The 22,568-nt window shown below is 39.3% G+C and overlaps 1 protein-coding gene across 3 annotated transcripts; it reads left to right on the forward strand.

The window, feature by feature from the left end:
* Window positions 1-1,370: 1,370 nt before the first annotated feature.
* Window positions 1,371-22,141, forward strand: gnb4 (G protein subunit beta 4). Of its 3 annotated transcripts, none has more exons than XM_022739199.1 (11): window positions 1,371-1,506; window positions 7,129-7,209; window positions 13,399-13,659; window positions 14,131-14,169; window positions 14,631-14,737; window positions 17,360-17,423; window positions 18,138-18,300; window positions 19,216-19,282; window positions 19,665-19,866; window positions 20,787-21,003; window positions 21,574-22,141. In XM_022739199.1, exons 3-11 carry the CDS (start codon window positions 13,603-13,605, stop codon window positions 21,678-21,680), a joined length of 1,023 nt encoding a protein of 340 aa, XP_022594920.1. In that variant the 5' UTR covers window positions 1,371-1,506; window positions 7,129-7,209; window positions 13,399-13,602; the 3' UTR covers window positions 21,681-22,141. The 3 variants fall into 3 exon arrangements, with proteins under 3 accessions (XP_022594920.1, XP_022594928.1, XP_022594912.1); XM_022739207.1 differs by having other exon boundaries at window positions 1,371-1,499; XM_022739191.1 differs by lacking the exon at window positions 1,371-1,506 and having other exon boundaries at window positions 7,012-7,209.
* The last annotated feature ends 427 nt before the right edge of the window (window positions 22,142-22,568 follow it).

Below are 22,568 nucleotides of genomic sequence, written 5' to 3' on the forward strand. Positions count from 1 at the left end.
CTGTTTTCTCAAGCCTCACTCAAATATCACACACTGCTGATTTAGGAAAACAAAGAGTGACGATATTGACAGATGAGGGTAAAAATATGCCTTTGAATTAATCCTTATTAGTCCTTGGTCCTTTAGAATCAATATCTGATTAAATGTGTGAGATATTTATTTATTATGAGGGCTGTACACCTAACCATAAACATTGTGTTGTCGACATAACTTTTCTGAAGAGTTCAAAAGACACAAAAATGATAAATCTACACAAACCATCAGCAAAAGAGGTGAAAAATGATAAATATACACAGCAAATCAAAAGTATTTCAGTCAATTGACTCCAATATATGTGTGAAACTGTTTATGGTGTTACTCATCACATGTTCCTGGAATCATTTTCACAACACTTCCCTGGAACTAAAGTAATTCCAAAATAAAGCTGGCAGTACAAGTGGTGTTTAAAGATGTCCTTTGTACAGTAATTTCACTCGGCAGACTGGCACAATTCCTAATATTTATACTGTTTCAGATGTAAAGTGTGAGATCAACATTATCAAAAGTGAAACTAATAATTGCAAAACCAACTGTTCTTTTCCCTTTAAATATTTTCTTTTCTTGTGGCCTCATTAAAACCCAATGTGTAGTAAGGTTTTAAAGTGGTAACCCTTCCTTTTGCCACAAACAAAATATAGATGAAAATTCACAATTGTTATTCAACCGAAAGCAGAATTATTTCTGTTTTTTTATGTTATATTTGCATGAACAAATATATACATTCCTTTTGTTTGCCAAATATTAGTTCACAGAAAAAGAAATCTACTGCCAGTTTTCCTACCTGCCCCTGTCACACATTAAGAACAGTAAAATCCATTTTAAGTAAATAATTTTCCATAGCCAACCTCTGAAACGTGTCATCAGTTCAAAATCACGTTTGTAAGTAATTCTCATAAAATTAGAAAAAGGTCATGAAGCAGGTGATAAAACAGTGTTGAGTTTTGAGCTGTTAAATAGAGGTAAGGGTCTTCACCCATTGCATGCTGGGAGAGGGACCAGCTCCCCCTTGACCCTGAAAACCCTGTTAGAAAAACAAATTATTCATGACTACAGAGCTGTGTCCGCCTTTTGTTTAAGGTAACCATGTACTGGAGTAGTGCTTTACCATACAACCCTCCTGGAACATATGCTTGTCATATGCAGACCACATCTGTCACTTTTGATGTTATATCTTTAAATACAGTGTTGAAGAAATAAACTCTGTCTCTTTAATAGAAATACTACTCCATCCTCCCATCCTCCATGCCCCCCATATGCTCACCCTCCCACTCAGCAGCTCTCTACCTCATACTCCAGCTCTGCCTCTCTCTCTCTCTCTCCATTTACTGCTCCTCCAAGCAGCATCTACACTCACAGCTGAAAGGAAGAACTGAAACCAGAGCGCTCTGCACGACTCATAATCCATGCCATTTAGGACGTATGCAGAAAACGCCCACTTCTTCTGCTACTCATCTGCACTGGTAAAAGGTAGAAACATGTCAATTATTTTTCTAAATGTAGAGCTTTTGGTCTGAACTGGTTTGCACGTTGTTCAGTGTTTCCTCTAGATTCATTAACCTGTGATGTACAGCCACAGCAAGATCACTAAATGTGAAATTAAACAACTAGATTTTAGTAAAAGCACAAAGACGCACATTCCTGCTGTTTGGAATATTCATATTTTATCAAAGCAAAAGAAGAATTGTGTTTTCTGCTCTGAGATCTGTACTAGAAGCATAACTTGAATCGAAACAGAGATGGGTGTGGAGCCAAAATGATCATTTCAGTTACACTTGCAGATTTAAGAGAGGAAACACTGGTGAATGTGGTATTTGGGTGAGCCCGTAAACCTGGCATCAAGGGTCGTGTTTGGTTTTCATGCAACGAGTAGGTAACACCTCTGCCTTATCTTATGTTCTGAACCTGTGGTGCACCAAAATGTCAAGTCAAAAATAATTGTGGGCTTGTGGTAATAAATTAATGATCATCTGGTATCATAGTGTTGCAGCTGTGATGGGAGACATTTGAAAAGGGTGGCATTAGCACATCAGGGCTGTTCCTCACTTCCTTTAATTTTTTTTTTTCCCATACATGACTTGTGTGATTCACTTCTTGGGAAACTCAGAGCATGTTAGTTCATGCTTTGTGCTGCTTGTTGCACCCCTGATTTACAGAAGTGTCTGGGATTCCCCTGGACTGAAACACTCTCACTTCTTCTCTTTGCACATTTCCTCTGCAGCTTCTCCCTGAAACACAACTTAAGCTTTAGGCCAACTCATTCTGGTGTTAATTACACTGATTGCATTTTACAGGTCACAGGTGTTTTTATTTAGAGCAGCTTTTAATACACGTTTTGACAGGAAATGTCTTGATTTTGTGTTTTACAAACACGTTGCCTTAAAAGTCTAGTCTTTTTGATATTAAAGGCTGCCCTCACTATATACACATATGTGTATTTTTTGATATGACAATTTTTAATATACGTCATTTACTGCTTACACAAAACATTTGGACCTCTGCTTTGATGTTGTCATCAGTTAATTAATTTTATCACTAGTTTTTGCTCTGTTATATGTTTTTGTGCTGAGTTTAAGTGTTGGTGAGCTCAGACAGTTTTCCACCTTGGACAATAAATCCTATTCAATTTTACTCTGTTTGAAAATGTAAACACAAATTTGAGACTTTAAAGAAATGAGTCTAATAAATGATGTGGTAGTGTCTTCATATTAAGATATGGGCTGTTATAATTATCATGAAATTATTTTTGTCCATATGTCCCACCTCTGACTCAAGATGGACACCATGTCAATTCTCTATTGCGTGTACTGTTCTGTCCTGCTGTATTAATTTGGGAAGCAACAGTACTTGGCCTTTGCCATCAGCAAACCTGATTCCACACTTGGTGTCCCGCTTGTCGATAGTGTGACTCCAACACAGCATGAGAGGCATTATCACAGAAACGATGAGGGCTCTTCAGCAAGCTGCCGCTGTGACAGTCTCTCATGGGCCAACAATAGCTCTGAGATTAGACAAGAACCTGACACAGGGACAGAGTAAACTGCTGGTAGTTAGGCTCTGGACTTAACCATGACCTGAAGTGATCGCTTCTTAGAACTATATGCATGAATGTCACTGCGGATCCTTGTTATGTGACCGATAAAGGATCTGCTCTGGATGGGGATCTTTTTTCTTCGGTTTCGATCGGGTAACATACAGTGCAGGCAGCCACACTTTCTGATTTTAGCATTAGATTTTCTTTTGGGACACATACACAGAATACTGTATTTGCAATGTGTTCACATCCACACGCAGGAGCACATATTCCACCTTAGAAAAAAAGGGACTTCTGTTGTAAGCAGCACAAAAATGATGCAGAATTTCCCGATCTGGTAAAATGCATCCAAGGGAGAGATAGTTCATCAGCAGTGTTTGACTCAAGATGGATAATTTCAGTTGGGCCAGCCAAGCCCAAGCTGTGCCAGTCAGTAAGTAAAACCCTGAAACTGTCAACATCTATTTTCCTCATCACACACAGAGAGAGAAAGAGAGAGAGAGAGAGAAGTGGTAGCAAGCCCAGCAAGGCACGCATATTTTAAGTCACTTTGCACTCTTCAAGAGGGCCCTTTTTTCAATAATCCATTATGCATAGCAGCTCTGGCTCTCCCTGGTATTTCTCCTACCTTCTTGACGTCAGTTGCCATTTGTGAGGGTTACCCTGGCAACGGCCAGCCTCCCCGGGAGATGTCTGGTGGATAAGACGGCCCTGATAAAGCCTTTTAAGGTTCTACTGTTGCTACACCTTTTAATTGCCTTTGATACAGTGGAAGTATTACATGGAGGTCGTCAGGGCGTGTCGCCACATGTGGGCAAAAAAATGGGAACGTGCGGATATAAATAGGCATTGAAAAGCTGCTTCAGATTGATGTCCCATTATCTCCACTTGATTTGATCACCCACGTATTGAGCTCATTTTTGAGCAGTCCTGTGAAACTGAATTGGACATGATAGGTCTATTTTTGGCCACGTTTTTGCTCGACTCCTCTGTTACACAAAAGAAACACGAGTGCCACCCATTTTAACAATGTCACATTGTAGCGATGAGATAATGAGGACATGCAGCTCATCGTAATGCCTCTAAACAAAATGCAGATATAATTATGTGATAAAATGAAAAGATCAAATATCTTCCAAGTTATTCATGTGTGCCATTAAACCCTAAATTCCCTCTGGCATGCAAACCTCCTCCGTGTACATTACTGATTATTGTAGTACATTCAAATGTACTACTGAAGCAGAGCCTTGTAGTAATTTTGAATACATGCAAAACATTAGATGGCAAACAGTAGGATGAGGAAAACTTGCACAAACCTGTTGTTAGTTACGGGATGGTTTTTACTGTGTTATTCCTCGTTGGCCCTAAACCACCCTCACATTCAAATGATTTCTTTCAGCTGCATGACTGTTACTGCGCTTTGAGTTCCATTACTTGTGCACTGCCCATGCTGAATTTGCATCCATGCAAATAATATGTCTCATTTGTGGGCAACAATACAGTTGAAATACTGTACATGATACCTGTTCCATGCTCCATGGGGCTATTTATAGCCTCACCAACATGTGTGTCTTTCTTTTTTTTCAGACACCAGCCTATTGATGTGCTATTTTTACAGTGTCAATTTTCTCCCTCCCTCCCTTTTGGTTGCCAAGCAATGGGCCAAGGGACCTGATTGGCCAAGGATGTGCTTTTGGACACCCTGACTCTCTCAGCTGGCTAATGAATTCAGTCATTTTGCTCACCAGAGGCAGAGAGCAAACTCCTTCTTATGTAGTTCCTTTGTAAATTTCCCTGTTCAATCAATCTCAAGTCCACAAAAAGCTAAAAATATTACAGTAATGAACTGACTTTACTAAAACACGGTGTATGAGTTGAACTGTAGTTACATTGCAGTTTAATGATACCTTGAGCAATCATTAATAAATCTGTTGAGCAGCTTCGGACATGACATGACAAAAAGCTTTGGCTGCCTCAGGATTATGTCATCTTTAAAACAAGCTATGGCAAAAACAGTAAACCTTTCAGATGTCGTGATTACTGTGAGGATGTAATGACTATTTGTCTCTGATACAGGGGCAGATTTGAAGTTGTGATTTGGCATGTGTCATCCAATTTCTCTAAATTGTGAGAATATTCAGTCGTATGCAGTGTATTCTGTCATGATAACAATTCCAGTGAATCGTATTACAGTAGAAATATGACTATTTCTCATTTTAAAAACAACTGTCAATGAAAATATGAATAACACATATTGTATGAATGATGTATTATTTTTTAATAATAGCCTACTTCCAGGCTGCAATAATGATCATTGTAAAAGACAAAAAAAAAATTGAATCCCAGCACTAACGACAAACCAATCACAACACACTGTATGTCTCTGCTATCATGTTAATGCTAATCCTCATAATTTGTTTAGGGGGAAATTGGTCTGACACACCTAAACTACTGCTGTGTGTGTGAATTCAGTTAGACTTAATCTGACCCCATGCCACTCCGAAAGGAAACTAAGGGCCCGGCAACTTTCATCTACCCTCCATTGATTATGGCTCGTGCAGAGATATGGAAAAGCCTATCCCATTGCTCCCTTTCATTGGCCCCATTAAAAATTCATCCTGTCCTAATGGAGAGAGATCCTTATCAATGAGCCAACCGTGGTGTGCCGGGGTGAGACTTGGCACAGCTGTCTCCTGGCACAATCTAAACTCTTCAGACCTTTTAATTTGGATTTTGGGTAGTTTTGAAGTAGTTACGCATTTATCTTTACTGTTCTGTATTCTAGTCACAGTAAATGATTTAACCTGAGTGTTGCAACAGCAACAAAAATATTTCTTTGGTAATTTCCATTGTCTTCATGTCACTTGGCATAATAAGGTAATTTATTATAAGTATTATGCCTGTTAACTAGTAAGTAATTTCTTAATTTATTAACCTTCTGATTATTTGATCAATTTACGGAATAATCATTTAGTCTATAAAATCTCATAAAATAGCGAAAAATTCCCATCACAGTGCCCAAGGTGGCGTCTTTAAATTACTTGTCAACAGTCCAAAACCCACAGATACTGAATTTAAACTGATATAAAACAGAGAATAGCAGAGAAATCCTCAGATTTAAGAGGAAAGTCACAATTGGTAATATAAAATTGATTCATCGATTAGGCTAGATGATTAAAAGAAAATGAATCAGCAAAAATTTTGATAAATTGTTTAAGTGAATAGTGTCAGATTCTCCAGTGTGAGGATTTGCTGCTTTTCTCTTTTATATCATTGTAAATTTGGGTTTTGGACTGTTGCTTTGGACTGTAGTCCTCAAAATCTATGAATCTAAATTAAATGTAATTGAAAAGTGTATAGCTTTATGTTAACAAACCTGTACCACACCTCAGATGAACTCAGATGAGGTCATAAAGTCACAAACTAGTCACAATTGCCAACAGATTACATTCATAGAGCAAACAAAAAAATACTGCACTTTCCTCACCTCCAGCTTTAATACTAAAACTGTAGTTTCACGGCTCTTCTAGTTAATTCACTGTATTGGTATTTGAACAAATGAAAGAGTGGAGTTTTGACCTAAATCTGGTTTTGCAAACAGAGGTGAGGTCCATTTGAATCACTACAACCACTACAGACTGTACAGGTCTAGCGTTTGTTTCCTGTATCCCATTCGGTTCCTTTTTGTTGAGGGGGCTGACAGACGATACCATTCTGCCCGTAGGTTAAACAACCAGTTTAATACATTTTCCCAAGCTGAACGAAATGTTACTACCGAGTGCTTTAGACTGCCGACTTAAATAAAAAATACATTTAGCAAGAATTTGATGTTTTTATAACTGTTTTGTTGGTTATAAAATAGAGAATATCAACCTACTCACCATCGTGCACCCCTCAGCGTAGGCTGTTGCCATGTTCCCACTTTCATGGGTGTGGTGATTAGCTTGCTTGGTGAAAATTTTAGTCAAATCTGACCCGAGTTGCGTTCGTTTCTGACCCTTTAAACCGATTAAATTGTCTCAAAATTAACACAGAGCCTTTTGGGATTTCTCTCACAGCTGGGACCATGGTTGTCGTGTGAAAACGGATCGGTGTGACTCGTATTGGAAGGACGAAAAGAGCCAAAAAGCCTGTTTCAGGTAAGGACGTGTAGTCTTGTCTTGATATTTTTGGTGACTTTTAGACTTGTTTCCTACTTGGCACACAGCGAGTTTGTTTTGTTTTATGTCGCTGAAGGTGAGATGTAGAAATGTCAGTGAGTTTGAAATATTACCGGTGCTCTGAGCAGCAGTGTAGCTCTTGACATAACTGTTCACAATCTACTATTGCCTCAGTGCTGTTTTTTTCCTCTAAGCCAAGCTGGTGAAAATTCACTGCTGCCGTCCAAACGCGGCCTTTTACTGGCTGTCAAATGACTCTCAGGCGGAACTATAGGGGCAAAACCTTTTTACTAGTAGACACATATTCATCTCGTCCCATTTCATACACCAGTTTTCTCATTTGTGGTTGCACGATACCCCGCATAGCCGTTTTTTCTTTTCCATTAAATATACATGGACAGTCCGCCTTCATTCGAGCGGCAACTGGTTGCGTGACGGCGGCTCATGCAATTTGTTGCTTGTATGAGAAATTTCTGTCGACTCACATCAATTCATAAAGACTTTTATGACATGTTAATTGCATACAGAGTGTGTCTGTCTCCATACTGATGGAGCTGATTGCTTCCTGTCTTGTCTGTTGTTGACAGTCAGTAAATAAGTGAGGGCAGTAGGTTGATGTTGGTACAGAATATATAGTAAGTAGTTACATTTTATAAAAGTTTATCACGTATGTTAACGTATGTAATTAAAGGGGGAATCATCCACCCTTTAATTTGATTAAAACAATCTATATTAATAAAGTGGGTTTGATGTAGAGCCAAAACATTAGTCGATTTATTGAGTAGTCAAACAACAGAAATGTAATGTGCAACAGTTTTCACAGTAGACTAATTGTCTTTTTTCAATGTGCTTCTCAAAACATTCATTGTAAAATGAGTATTTTGGGATTTTCGGGCAAAACAAAACTCTTGAAGACATCAGCTTCAGCTCAGCAAAGATTTCTACAATTTTTTTGATGCTGGTTTCATAGAATAAACGACTATTAAAAAAATTAATCAATAATGAAAATAATCGTTAGTGCCAGTCCTATCAGGATGAGTAAGCAGATAAAATGCACTGCTCATTTAGAATAGTCAAATACGGTTTTATCACTTAGCTATGATACAGCCTGTAAAGCCAGGTAAAGCTCAACTGATTAGTCGATTAATCAATTAGTTGATTGAAAGAAAATTAATTGGCAGCGATTTTGATAATTGAAAACAAAAAGACAACATTTAAAATATTTCACAATAATCTGATGTCTAAAAAAAAAAGAACCTTTTATTATAATATTTTTGTGCTGTAAGACTGTGTGATAATATCGTCACTGTATTAATATTAGAATTTATTGACTTTCAACTCAATCATATTGTGATGATAGGATCATATCATGGACCATATTGCAAAATTGTGTTATTTTGAACTATACTGCAAGAATGAGAGCCAAAGTGCAGTTAACTGCATTAAATATCAAGTGGAATCTTTTTAGGTGATTTTACATACATTTGCCATATTGTGATATACCCTCAGTGGGCAGTTTATTAGGTACACCTACAACCCACAACTTATTGCAATAAATCTTACCTTCATGGAAGTTATACTGTTCAGTTTTTGTTGTCAAAATTGTCAAAGAGATGTGTTGATTCAACTGTAGTTTATGTTGAACTGTGTTACATTACACAAATAGATATTTCTGTTATTCAGCATACCACTCAATAGGTGGTATACCTATTGATATAAATGGGGTGGACAAAATAATATAAACACCTATCAATGTAATGCGACAGTGTGTGTATTGATTTATAAAATAAATATTCTTTTTAATAGCATGATGCTGATTTCATCTGTGTAGCCCAACACTACACTGTACTACATCTCCCTGGTCTACATTTTCAAGATCCTAGTTGTACAGCTGTACATTAGCAGACCTACCACACCTCAGTTGAAATAACCTGTGGTAACAACAACACAACAACTAGTAGATACTAGCAGGAAATCTCGAACATTCACGTAAGGGGATCATCTGGCATCAGATTATGGATATCACTTAGATCCAGTTTCGTCCAAACAGGCCCAGTCTAATTAGGTTCTTGTAGTTTTGATGAGAAATTATGTGTGACTACATTATGTGTAATTCTGTAAGTGTCTGGTGCAGGTGGGGTAGAACCTGTGACAAGAGTAGGTCATACAGTCATCACACATTCATTCGCTGTGATCCTGTCAGTTTAATGAGTGTAATAATGATTCAACCTTTTTTCAGTTAATAATTTGCTGTTGCAATTCATGACACAAAAAGGATATGATTTGTACATGTGTCAGCCAAACAGAAGGACGATATGTACACTTTCACCTTACTGGAATCTCACCAGGTATTTCCTCCATTCTCTGGATGTTTGGAATAGTCAGTGGGTCACCTGAGCAAGTTTACACCAGGTTGAGCTGCCCTTTCTACATCCAGTTTTCACTTTAACACATCAAAATACTGTTGTGAGTTTCCTACTCGTTTTCTGTGCATGAGTGTAGCATTGTGTGTATTATAGCAAATACACTTATGTCCAACTTATAGAATATGATTTTGATAATGATGATAAATCTTAAAATCTTACTGTAAATCTGCATAACAATGATATAAAGCACTCACAGTGGGCCATGTTGCAAGAATTTGTTCAGACCTGGCATTTCATAATGTTAATTCCTTAACTTCCTGACCATTTGATGTTGTTGGGCCCCTGTGGCTCTGGGTGCAGCTGCACTGCCTGCACCTCCTGCTGCTCTGTTCACCAGTATTTGTTCATGATTGAGGCAGATGTGCCTGACTTTCTACTGTATGTTACCCAGAGGGAGCAGAAGGTCTCACTGATCAAATAAAATACAATATATATGTGAGTATTTGTTATATAATTCCATTCATGTTTTATCGGGATGTGAACCACTTCCAGTTTTGACAAATTGAAACACTATAATTGGCTCCTGGACCTAAGAAGTTCTCTTGCAGCGCTTACTGCCATGTAACTGTATATTTCCTGCTCAACACGAACTGAATCAGTGGGAACAAACACTGAATAGACAGTGTCTCCTGTCACAAATATATAATGACCAAGCTCTATTATGTGAACCTGAGACCATAGTGAATTGAGATTGACAATGACTTTACTGTGGAGAAGGTGAAGAATAAGGAGATCTCTCTGCATGTCTCTCTTTCTCTCCGTTTGTGTGTGGGTATAAAACTGAAAGTGAAAGTTTGCATGCCAATGTCTCACACAAGATAAACAATTAGTTTTATGGTCATCGCTAGCCTGGATTAAAACTTGATAATGTAGATGTGCAACAGCAGCTAATATCATGTTGACAGCTGAACCAGATGTAAAAACAGTGTGTAAACTTATTACATAAAAATTGTTTTTAAAAGACAAAAACAAAAAGAAGATACGGGTTACAATTAAACATTATTATTCCATTAATTGTTTGGTCTATAATATGTTAGAGATGAAGTGTTACAACTTGAAGTGTCCATTGCTATTTCCTAGAGCCTGAGGTGACATCTTCAAATTGTCAAGCAGCACTCAGTTTACGATTTAAAAAAAAAAGTTGGAAAAACCCACCGATATTGACGTGTTTACATGCTGGAAGCTTTGAATTTTTGCTTAGATTTTTTCTTTGCTATTATTTACTAATCAATGAATCAACTGCCAGTCAAATACACATTTCAAACCTTTCAAATTTATATATGTGCTCAATACGATGATTATTCTGGCAAATTTTAAAAAATATCTTCTGTTGAGTCATAGTTATATGTTATTGTCTAACATGAAGCACTTTGTAAACTGTTTTGATGAGTGCTATAACAGTCATTACTGATTATATTTTAAGTTTGAGGATGGTGCTATAACTCCTCACATATGAGTGATGAATTATTGAACTAAGGACAGTATGGGTGCTTTAGATAACCACAGCTATGTGTAATGGGTCATGTATAAGCTTCTCTGGCATGTCGGACTTTGCCAATGCAGCACAGACATGAAGTGAAACTGGAGTAGACAGATGTTCTTATACAAACAGGTGATTAAGATCCTATCTATGTCTGTTTGAGAATTATGTGTACACAGTAGTTTGATGCAGGTGACAGCTGTTTGGTCCCATTTCAGACTCATTGGTCTCTTGCTGGCAGCATCAGGTTTGATTGGTTGGTTGGTTGGTTGGTTGGTTGGTTGGTTTGCGTCAGTAGGGCAGAGCAGGAGCAGTTGTAGTCTCCAGTGGCCAGTCTCAGAGACACAACTGTGGTGGTGCCAAGCAGCACTATACTGTAGCTGGCAGCCACATACTAAACAATGGGCAGCTCCAGCACACAGCTCCGCCTTTGTCGCCCCCAATGCTGTGCCTTGCTCTGGGCCTGCGTTGGCCTGGCTGGCTGTCTGGCTGCATGACTCAAGTCACACAGCTGGAGAAAAGACATGCACACACACACAGGCACCGAGGTTTATGACTATGAATTGTTAAAGACAATCTTAGCAGGGACCATTTATCCGTATTAGTTTCTTTTGGATGGGGTTGCTTTGTAGTTAATTACAATAGCAGTTTTGAGCGGCCTACTTTGGTTTCTAAGTGACTAATTTTTAGTATCCAAATGTGAGCAGGACAATCCATGTGGCAGTCATGTCTCACCCTAAAATCAGGGCTGTCAGTTTTATCCACACTGATGGGAAAGCCCCTTATGCATCTAGTTTTTCAGCATCATCCTCCATCATACCTGCGTTATTTTCCACCTCATCTCTCTTGTGTGCGCCGTTGCATTTCACGACGTAAGCCTGGGGCTGAAAAAATCGATTGTAAATATTTAGCTGAGTATAGAAGGTCATTTCAAGTGTTTTGGTAGTCCACAAGGCGCTCTTTGTGACGTGGCAGATTTCAGAGGCGTACAGTGCAATGGATCCATGGCTGTCAAAGAGCAGTACCACATCACAGGCAAGCTGATGCTGAGAGCCTCTCTTCAGGGGGGTTGCGTCAACTGGAGGAGAGGGTGACGTCACTCCCGGGCAGCTGAAAGCATTGCAACACTTGCTGTCCCTGATGTCTCGTTACTGTCGAAGACCTCCTGAGACAAGAGTCCACAATGAGCAGTTCAATACATCCTCTCTTGTGTCTGAGGAGCAGAGGCACAATGGCCAAAACCAAGGGAACCGGGAATCTAAAAGAGCAGCCTTTTACACAGACAAATGCGTAGTATGTTAAGAGGCAATCTTAGCAGCATGAACATCACATTACTGTCTTAGTTAATTATTTGCTATTTGTAAAATGACAGGATTTTCCTTCGTGGTGAATAAGTAACTGGGCCCCAGTGGTTTTAAAGCCTCTGCAAAAATGAAGATAAAGCACAAGCATCCTCCTCTTTACATTAACATGATTTCCTGTGGAGAGGAAGGGCTGGACTCACCCTAATTGTTGAATTATAGAAAATGGAACTGAAAATTTAATCTCGGAGGGTTAGACTTCTGGACAGCAGACTGTAAAACAGCCTGGAAAATGGGAGGGGGGTGCGGTCCAAACATTTCTGAGGAGTGTCTAAGTGCTTTGTGACCCACATTCAGCCTCCCTAAGGTAAAGGTAGTGGCAACTTACGCACACACGCACACACACACACACACACACACACACACACACACACACACACACACACACACACACACACACACACACACACACACACACACATATATACAAACAGATGCTGAATCTGATACTCTTAGCCCAGACATGCATTCAAATAAATGCTCTTATAATTTATACACTCATAGATAAATACATGCACATTATCTCTCTCTTTCTCACATGGACATGTAGTCTAATAAACCACTCTGCTAGCAGTACACAACCCACAAACACACACATATGTTCAGGGCTCTTTGGGCTGGTTTGTGCAAACAGAGCAGTGCAACAACACAAAAGGCTGATTGAGTCAGGAAAGGTCAGAGCCTAGCTCAGATGGCCTTTTGAACCAGACTGGGGGTGTTTGAAGAGCCAGGCCACCCTCCAGGCCCCCACCCAGCCCCACCCTTCCCCACTCTTTGCAGCACCCTCTTCTTTGGTTTGAACCCAAACAGGATACCTATGTTTGTCTGATGGAAGTGTTCCCATCCTTCATTCTCCGTCCGCCTCCTGAACTTATAGTATTTCTGTCTCTCTGTCTTGCAGGTGTCAGCTGGTAAAGCACGTGTGGGTGGGTGTGTGAGTGAGTGTGTGAGTGAGTGAGTGAGTGTGTGTGTGTGTGTGTGGGTGTGTGTGTGTGTGTGTGTGTCTGTTTGTGTGTGTGCGTGTGCACGCGTGTAGGCACGTGTGTTTTCCCAGCCCAGTCAGTATTTGGAGCAGAGTGTGGCCTGAACACATCACAGAGGGACAATGAGCGAGCTGGAACAGTTGCGGCAGGAAGCCGAGCAACTACGCAATCAGATCCGGGTACGGCGACATTGTGTGCATTGAGTTTGTTTACGTTGACGTGTGTCTGTTTGTGTGTGTTGTATATGTGTGTGTACATCACATGTGTGCCACTGTCTGTTCACTGCAAGCTGTGACTCACACAGTTTCAGATGAGACAGTGACGCACTTGGCATATAACTTGTCAATCAGCCACCTCCATTCTCGTGCAGAAATTGGATGCTAGGAATTGATCTATAAATGTCAGCCGCTGCTGTGTGATTATTCTGTGATCACTGAGATACTCAGTTTCTGTGACTGGGAATAACTTATTGCACATGTTACGACACTTTTTAAAAGCAGTTTTTGTCATTTCTTTTTTTAAGTAAGTCTTTTTCCTTCATTTTGTATGTCTGTGTAGTAATCATGTGGGGCGTTAAGCTATCCACTAAATGAATAATCTGAAATTTGTCCCTGGTCAACATGATCATTAAGGTTTTCGTTTTGTTGCAGGATGCCAGGAAAGCCTGCAGTGACTCCACTCTGTCACAGGTAAGAGACTTCCTCTTCACATTCATATCACTTAGTAAATCATTAAAAGTTTTATTTCCTGTGCCGTTGTACAAGTTTGCATGACAGCAACACAGGGAGTGCTGAAGACCTTAAAAGTTGCTGTAAATGGCCTAAACCATGAGAAAGAAAGAGAGTTCTATATAACATAAGTGAAGTGACACATGAAGTTGCAGATATTCACAAGGCAAGACACTATACAGAGTTAAGCTTTGACCTGTAAACTTATGTTATAGTCTGTTCAGTTCTATGGTCAAAATGGACATTAGAAATATTTCTAATGTCTAGTATTCTACAGCCATTATACAGTAGTATAACTTCGACTATTATTCATCACTGTTCATTTCTGAGTGGCCTGTTATTGCAGTCTCAGCTAGTGCCCAGTGATAAGTGTGTATGGGCCTCGAGTGTCGCCGCTGATGCTTCTTCTTGTGTTTTGGCAGATCACAGCTGGTCTGGACTCAGTGGGCCGGATACAGATGCGGACACGACGCACTCTCAGGGGCCACCTGGCCAAGATCTATGCAATGCACTGGGGAAGTGACTCAAGGTAGTGTAGTTATTCTATAAACAACAAAATTATTAGCTTCGAGCAGGATATAAAAGTTTTTATTTGTTATTTTATTTTGTTGTAATTTCAGAATCATTTCTGCAATTTAGCAAGTTAGTTGAATAATAGATGGGTTGGACTTTGAGATAACATTGAACTTTCTCATTTTTGGGAGTCCTTAGGTTTGCTGTTTTCACCTGCTGGCTACGTGGCGTTTTCTGCTGCTTTAGGTCACATGCTCAATTGTCCATTCAAGAGTCTCCTTTTTATGCCTCCACGTGTTTTTGGCCATAACTTACAAATGCATATGCTAATTATGACACAATTCAACACAAATGTGTAATAAAATAATATAATGAAGTGATGACATTTTATATCCAAATGGTCAAAGGTCAACTTCACTGTTCTACAAAAACACGTTTGGCCATTATTAAATGGTGTAACTCAGGAAGGGAAGATTGTGACTGTAATTCTAGTTATCCCTGAACACACTGAAGCAAAATTATATCTGCATTGTAGTTCTCATAAATTATCTACTGTGGCCTGCAGTGGACAAGAGTCACAAAAATGCTAATAGATTAAGATGTACAATAATAATAATCATCATCATCATCATCATCACAATTTGCCCAATTTCTTTTCAGATTTCATAAGAATTGTATGAGAATTGTATGACGGTCATTTTTCCCCTGATCCAGTTTTAATTTCTGGCATGACTAACAGACTGTTGAATTCCTAGACTGCCAGTGACAGTATGACGACTGTTAACACTACAACTATAACTGTCGAGATGTATGCCAGGGCAATAAAGTGCCACCAAGGACAGTCTGCAGGTTTTCATTCCAGCTAAACATGGACACACCCTCAGCCCGAGTACAGGAATTTAACAGTGAAAATTTGACAGTCTGGTATTAGCTCAATCTCTGTCTTTGCCTTAATTGCATTATTAATAATTACATTATTATATACAAGAACCAATACTAAGTAATACCACTACAAATTGACTATCAATATCTGAGCTGCGCAGTAAAGCACCACTGCAGTTACGGCAGCTATTAGTGCTAATATACACTGGAACAACAAGTTATGATTTAGGAGTTCACAACTGGTGTCGTATCATTGGTGTTTTCTTTCTCTCTGTTTAATATGTCTGTGTCACTCTTGATCTTTCTCTCTGTTCATCTGTCTCTCAATGCAATGCACTGGGGCAGTGACGGCAGTCCCAGGTGTGGGGCTATACTACTACTAGTACCACTTCTACTGCTACCACCACTACCACTACTACTACCACTACTACTACTACTACTACTACTATTATTCTACTAATATGACTAATACCACCATAAATGATTGTCACTACTGCCACCTCCACTACTACTGTGCATCCGTCTAAGTGCTATCACTATTTACGCCCTCACTATGAGCACAGTAATGATATTCACAAGGCACAGAGACAGGCAGCCACCACAGCTTATGTAATATTTTCTTAAAGATGCAGTTTGTAAGAGCTAAAACTTTGACAGTTTCCCAAGTGTTATGATGATTCAAATTAAATCAATGAGTAAAAGTCCTCTGTGTCCACATGGCAAGCATCTGTGGCTGCACACCATGAGTTGTCACTAAATTTAAACTTACAAACTGCCTTTTTAACGGTTTGCTTCAAGTATGAGCACTGAGTTATTAGTCAATATTGTATTTCCCCCTTAGTATGCATGCAGTGCACTAATCCTTTAGGAAAAAGAGGAAATTTGAAGATGATGTAGCTATGGAAGTTTTTGCAGGTAGAATTTTCACAGGACATAGATCACACACTTCTGTCCTTTCTAGGCAAATTAGTTTTCGCCACTAAAGCCTGTGTTTTTGTCTAAGTTATGTTTCTTGTAGCTGATTTTTCATATACTGTTCAATCCAGATCATCCTGTTAGGTGTGAGCGTGTTGGTGTGAATGTGCTCATGTGTGTGCCTAGCACCCTCTGGGTGACCCTGCAGGACACCAGTGTTTATTTTGTATACAGTAACTGACATTTGAGCTTGATGACCCTCCTCTTGATTGTAGTGTAGCACCATCAACCTACTTCCTGTCCCTGGAGAGGTAAAAACACGCAGTCAGGATGGGAGCAAGGGTTCCAGCTGTTTCTGCATCTGTACCACCTTCAACTCTCACTTTGTTCTCCCTGTTCAGAATTCATCTTCTTCTGTCTTCTCTTTCCTTGCTGTCCCTTCTTGCTGCCCCACCTCAGCTTGTTTCCAGTGCTTTCCCAACCCCTCAGGCTTCCACCTCCCACCCGACAGCAGGGACTTTTATATAACCGCCATAATGAATATTACATAGAGTGGGACATTAAAAGTGGCTTCCCTGGACGAGGAGACTTTCACCAGGAGAGGGAGAAAGAGGGAAGATGGAGGGAAATGAGCCCTAGGAGAGAGGAGTAGGGAGCTCACTGAAGAGCTGAATGCTTTTTGACAGAGCACCTTGTGGTCATTCAGACAGTGTAGCACAGTAGTCTGTAAGGTGGCTGGCTCTCATTGCTTTTAATGAACCAGGTGCATGTCCCTTAGATTATGTGGGTTTTTTCAACGGGTGAGCCTCCTTTCATGCTGCTTTTCTTAACTTGTTTCCAGGTTACTTGTCAGTGCCTCGCAAGACGGAAAGCTAATCATTTGGGACAGCTACACAACAAATAAGGTGAGATCACTGACAATCAACAGCAGAATATATAATATGTACAGTTACAGCTGTATTAAAACCATGTTCTTTATGTAATACAGAATTAAAATAGCAAAAGTTACTGGCTGTATGTAGAGAATAGTCTGTTTAATGCATGGGTTCCAGAATACCAAGAATATCACTCAGCCTTATTGCTAGGCAAATTCTGATTTTTCTTATCACCCAGAAATAATGAGATAATTATTTAAAAACAAAATATGTAGCTGTTGATAACAAAATCAGTTCCTACAGTTCTCTCTAGCCTTATATTTTTTATTTAGCAACTACACCATCTGAACCTCTATAAATAAACTAAAGGGAGAATTGGAGATTCTGCTCATACCAATGCTTTGACATCTAAAGTGGAGAAACAGACCTCCCCAGACTGTCTTGTGCTGTCTTCTTGCACTAAATGTTAAGTTGTGCATCATCTGTGACACATTGGTTATTGACATATTTTGCAACAATTCCACCCAGACAAATGAAATAATGCATCCTTTATTTTTTTATGTACAGAGGAAGTGGCAGAATTTTGTCAGCTGATGACTTAAAAAGTTCCACACAGCATTTTGAATTGAAACCCACTAATTGACCTCAACCTAATAACCTTTAACCTTAATTAGCCTTAAAGCTCAACATTATTTCCATTAATGTATTTAATGAAAAGATGTCTCTGATTCTCCTTGACCTCAGATGCATGCCATTCCACTGCGCTCTTCCTGGGTGATGACGTGCGCCTACGCCCCCTCTGGGAACTATGTGGCCTGCGGAGGCCTGGACAACATCTGCTCCATATACAGCCTGAAGACCCGCGAAGGCAATGTGCGCGTCACCCGAGAGCTACCTGGACACACAGGTAGGTGCAGGGCCGGCCACAGAATAAGAAAAATAAAAGAAGACTTAAGAGAACCCTTAACCTAGACATGTTGCTTATTTATATTTTAATATTTTTATGTTTGTCTACTTTGTTTCCATAGAGTCTGTGTATGCAGGCACTCTGTAATACCCGTTAAAGAATGATAAGCATGTCAATTTGTTGCTCCATGTAAACAGAGACAAATGCTCTGATAATTAACTAAAGGGACTGTACATTTTTATCATAGCACGACCTGAGGACAGCCCTCCATCATGCCTGATTTATCAAATACTGTACCTTTGACACACATATTCCTTACTGGCGTTTTAGATTGGTGATGTCATGTATAAGTTGGCTGATTAGATCAAAAAGTGAGACAATGGAAAACTAAAGACAAACTGTTGTTAGTTTCCACTGGATCTCATACCTGTGCATCAGCTTATATATAGTATGTATCCTTGTGTAAACATCTGCATGAATAGTTAATTTTTTTTGTGTTAGCGTGAAATATAGAAATTCCATTTCAGAAATGGAAGGTAGAATTTTCTTACTTTGCCAGCCTGTGGAGAAACTATAAATTGTATTCTTCACTATAGCTATACCACTATGCTAATGCAACTCTAGAGCCTGCACATCCTTGTAGGTGGAGGGAATTTTTTCTACCCCAGTGTGGCTTTTTTTTGGGCAGCTACAATGCTGGGTGAACATATATGGAACCAATATTTTGAAAATACAAGCCCAACTCATCTTTATTTGGGTGGACAAAACTACTTAACTACTTACCATACCCACTGCTGGCACAGCCGTAAAAATTCAGTCACTACAGGCCTCGGTTACGTGTTAAGTGCCTAAGGAATACTGACAAAGCAGAGGGGAGCTCTCCTTATCTGATATGGAACCTCTGTTTATCTGCAGGTTATTTGTCCTGCTGTCGTTTCTTGGATGACAACCAGATACTGACCAGCTCTGGAGACACCACCTGGTGAGCCAACAACTGTGCTCTCTTGACTTAAAGACCTAGGCTGTTTACATGGTAGAAAATATTCCATTGATATTCTTGTTTCCATGCTACACAGTAAACTGAAGATGCTCCTTCACATTATGTACAAAAGTCAGGAGTTTCTCTTCAATATCCATCCTCTTACTCCTCATTCTCTATATTTCTAGTATGTGGGAGTAGAGGCACATGGCAGCTAATAAGCTAATATGTGAGGGTTTTCTCTCATGTGGCAGCTTGTGTAAAAGCACTTATTGTCTTTCATACACAAAATTCTCCTGTGCTGTATACTTCATAGCTGTGCCTTCATAATAAGTCAGGTTACACTTTCATTACTCATTCCAAACCAAAACTTGCTTCCTTGCAGTGCATTGTGGGACATAGAGACAGGCCAGCAGGCCACCTCCTTCACTGGCCACACAGGCGATGTGATGAGTTTGTCTCTGAGCCCTGACTTCAAGACCTTCGTGTCAGGAGCCTGTGATGCCACCTCCAAGCTGTGGGACATCCGTGATGGCATGTGCAGGCAATCCTTCACCGGCCACGTGTCTGACATCAACGCCGTCACCGTGAGTGCTGGACTTTAAGTCACAAACATACTACAGAAAGGTGGAGGCTGAAGGACTGATATAGTTGCAGTTTTTTTTCTATATTTGGTTGCACTTGGTTTTCATTTCTGGGTCCCAGACTTCTAAGACAATCATTACTCATGCTAACTACTTCTCAGTTCGTCCTTTATTTTTTTCTATACGGGTCACTGAGGCCTGCAAATAAAATGGATAATTCCTCTGCACAGCCACTTTTATTAAAAAACTAAAACAAACAGGGTATAGTGTAAATTCTAATTGTATTTCATTAATAAGTTATAAAGAATAACAAAAAAATTTAACACAAATTAAATTGCAGAGAATAAATCCCAAAACATTAGCATTTCTAAATGAATGACATAATTTAAAAAACCAGGTAGTTTTTTCTAAACTGAAAAATATTGTTGAGGGGGTTAAAGGTTTTCATCTGACAGTGGTAATATTCTGGAAACCTTTCATTTCAAAGACTTGCACTTTATGTTGAAGACTTTATGAATTCTGACTGATTAGGTGCATAGATGTCAGCTGATGTGAGAAGGCTCATTGATAGGTTTGTTTTGTTTGCTTAGTGTGCTAATATTACTTTATTATCTTTTTATTGTAGTAATCTAAATTAGAAGATGTGTGGCAGCATTTAATGTATTTCATTTAGCTATATAATTGTCTTTGTCATTCCCCTAGTGGAAATATTACTCTATATGTCATAGTGGTCCTTTAAAGCAGGTCACCATCTAAGTCGCAACACTTTTGTGGCCTTTGGATGGACTGTAAGGTTCTAGGAAAACCAAGAAGCCTCTTTAAAGAAAACATCTCCCCAGAGGAATCACCCCTGTGCCTCAGAAACACAATATAATGGTTTAACAACACTTTCCCTCTGCTTGATTTAAATTTTCCTCCTGCAGTTTTTCCCCAATGGGAATGCCTTTGGCACAGGCTCAGATGATGCCACCTGCAGGCTGTTTGACCTGCGTGCCGATCAGGAGCTGATGATGTACAGCCATGACAACATCATCTGCGGCATCACTTCTGTGGCTTTCTCCAAGAGCGGCCGCCTGCTCCTGGCTGGCTACGATGACTTTAACTGCAACGTGTGGGACACTCTGAAAGGCGAACGCGCAGGTAAGTGATGTCTGAAGTCTGGTATGGGTTTTTCAGATTTTTAGGTGACGGATATGAGGAGACTCTCTTGGCTTAAAGAAGAATTTAGCTTGTGTTAATAACTGAACTATGTCTCACTTCATTTTTTTAAATTCATTGGAAGCAACTGGCTAAAACAGGGATGAGAAAAGCTGTTTTCAGTTGGTTGCAACAAACCTACTTTGATTACTGATTAATCTGATGACTATTTTCTTTCTTAACAAGTTGATTTTAGGTCTTTAAAATATCAGAAAATTATGAAGATAGGCATCACACTATCTGAAATCCTGAGGATTGTCACATAAAACAAAGACAATCTGTAAATTCTCATATTTGAGAAACTAGAACTAGGGAATGTTTGGCATTCGTGCTTGAAAAATTTCTTAAATGATTGATTGATCGATTGATTAAGGCTTACAGTAGTTGGCAGTTATTTTCCGTCAGTTAATTAATTGACTCAACTAATCATTCAACTCTAATATCAAGCATAAGTTTCATCCTAGAATGTGAACTTCTGAGTCTTTCTTTTTTTTTTTTTTCCTCGACCTCCAGGTGTGCTAGCGGGCCATGACAACAGAGTGAGCTGTTTAGGAGTGACAGAAGATGGCATGGCCGTGGCCACCGGCTCCTGGGACAGTTTTCTCCGGATCTGGAACTAAAACAAGCCTCTTCCCTGCCATACTCAATCACTGCCCGCCAACTTCCTCCCCGCAACCCCCGTCCACCATATCCCAACTCATCTGCTGGGCTCGACCTGAGGGGTGCACACTGTGTCAGCCTAAATCCTCTTAATTCACCCCTCCTCTGTCCGCTGGCAACCTGCCCACCTGTGAGATAGTACCGACTCTTTCTACCTTTCCAAGTGACGTTTTTCTCACCCAGCTATACACAGCAACACAAATAAGAACCTTTCAGTAGAGTTGTCCAATCAAAAATAATATAAGAGTTATGAAAAACTGAAGGAAAAAAAATACAAGATTTCACCCCTCTAGGGGGGCGATAAAGAGCATCTGTTACCATGACTAACAACAAATGAGATGACCGTTGGTGTGTAATATGTAAATGTATATATAAAGACCGTATATATATGTATAGCATTATGTGTGTATATATGCATCATATATGCATATATAATGTGTATGTATATATTTTTGTAGTTTATTTCCCACTCTTGACTTTTTTTTTTTTAATATAATTTTGAGGTTTTTATGTTTTATTTCAAATGTACATATTGACATTACTTCACATGCCAGAAACATTTATTTTATCCTGTGTGAGTGTCAGACAATTTAGACACAGCAAAGTATCATAATTTAGCCTAAAAGTCTCCTTTTTAATTTTCCTTTTAAAATTTCTGGTATTTGCTGACTCAGTCAAGCTTACTCACCTGGCAACAAAAAGAGGATATCAGTAAGTAAAGTAAACAAAGCAATTATTTAAAAATACAAATTGGCTAAACTCGCTTTCCTCATTCATATGTGTGTATTATGGTTACAGGCAGTGTGCATAACTCATGCATCCTGCACTTCTAAATGTTGCGTTCATGT

The sequence above is a fragment of the Seriola dumerili genome, unplaced genomic scaffold, assembly GCF_002260705.1.
Source record: "Seriola dumerili isolate Sdu_G_001 unplaced genomic scaffold, Sdu_1.0 BDQW01000002.1, whole genome shotgun sequence".
Taxonomy (NCBI): Eukaryota; Metazoa; Chordata; class Actinopteri; order Carangiformes; family Carangidae; genus Seriola; species Seriola dumerili.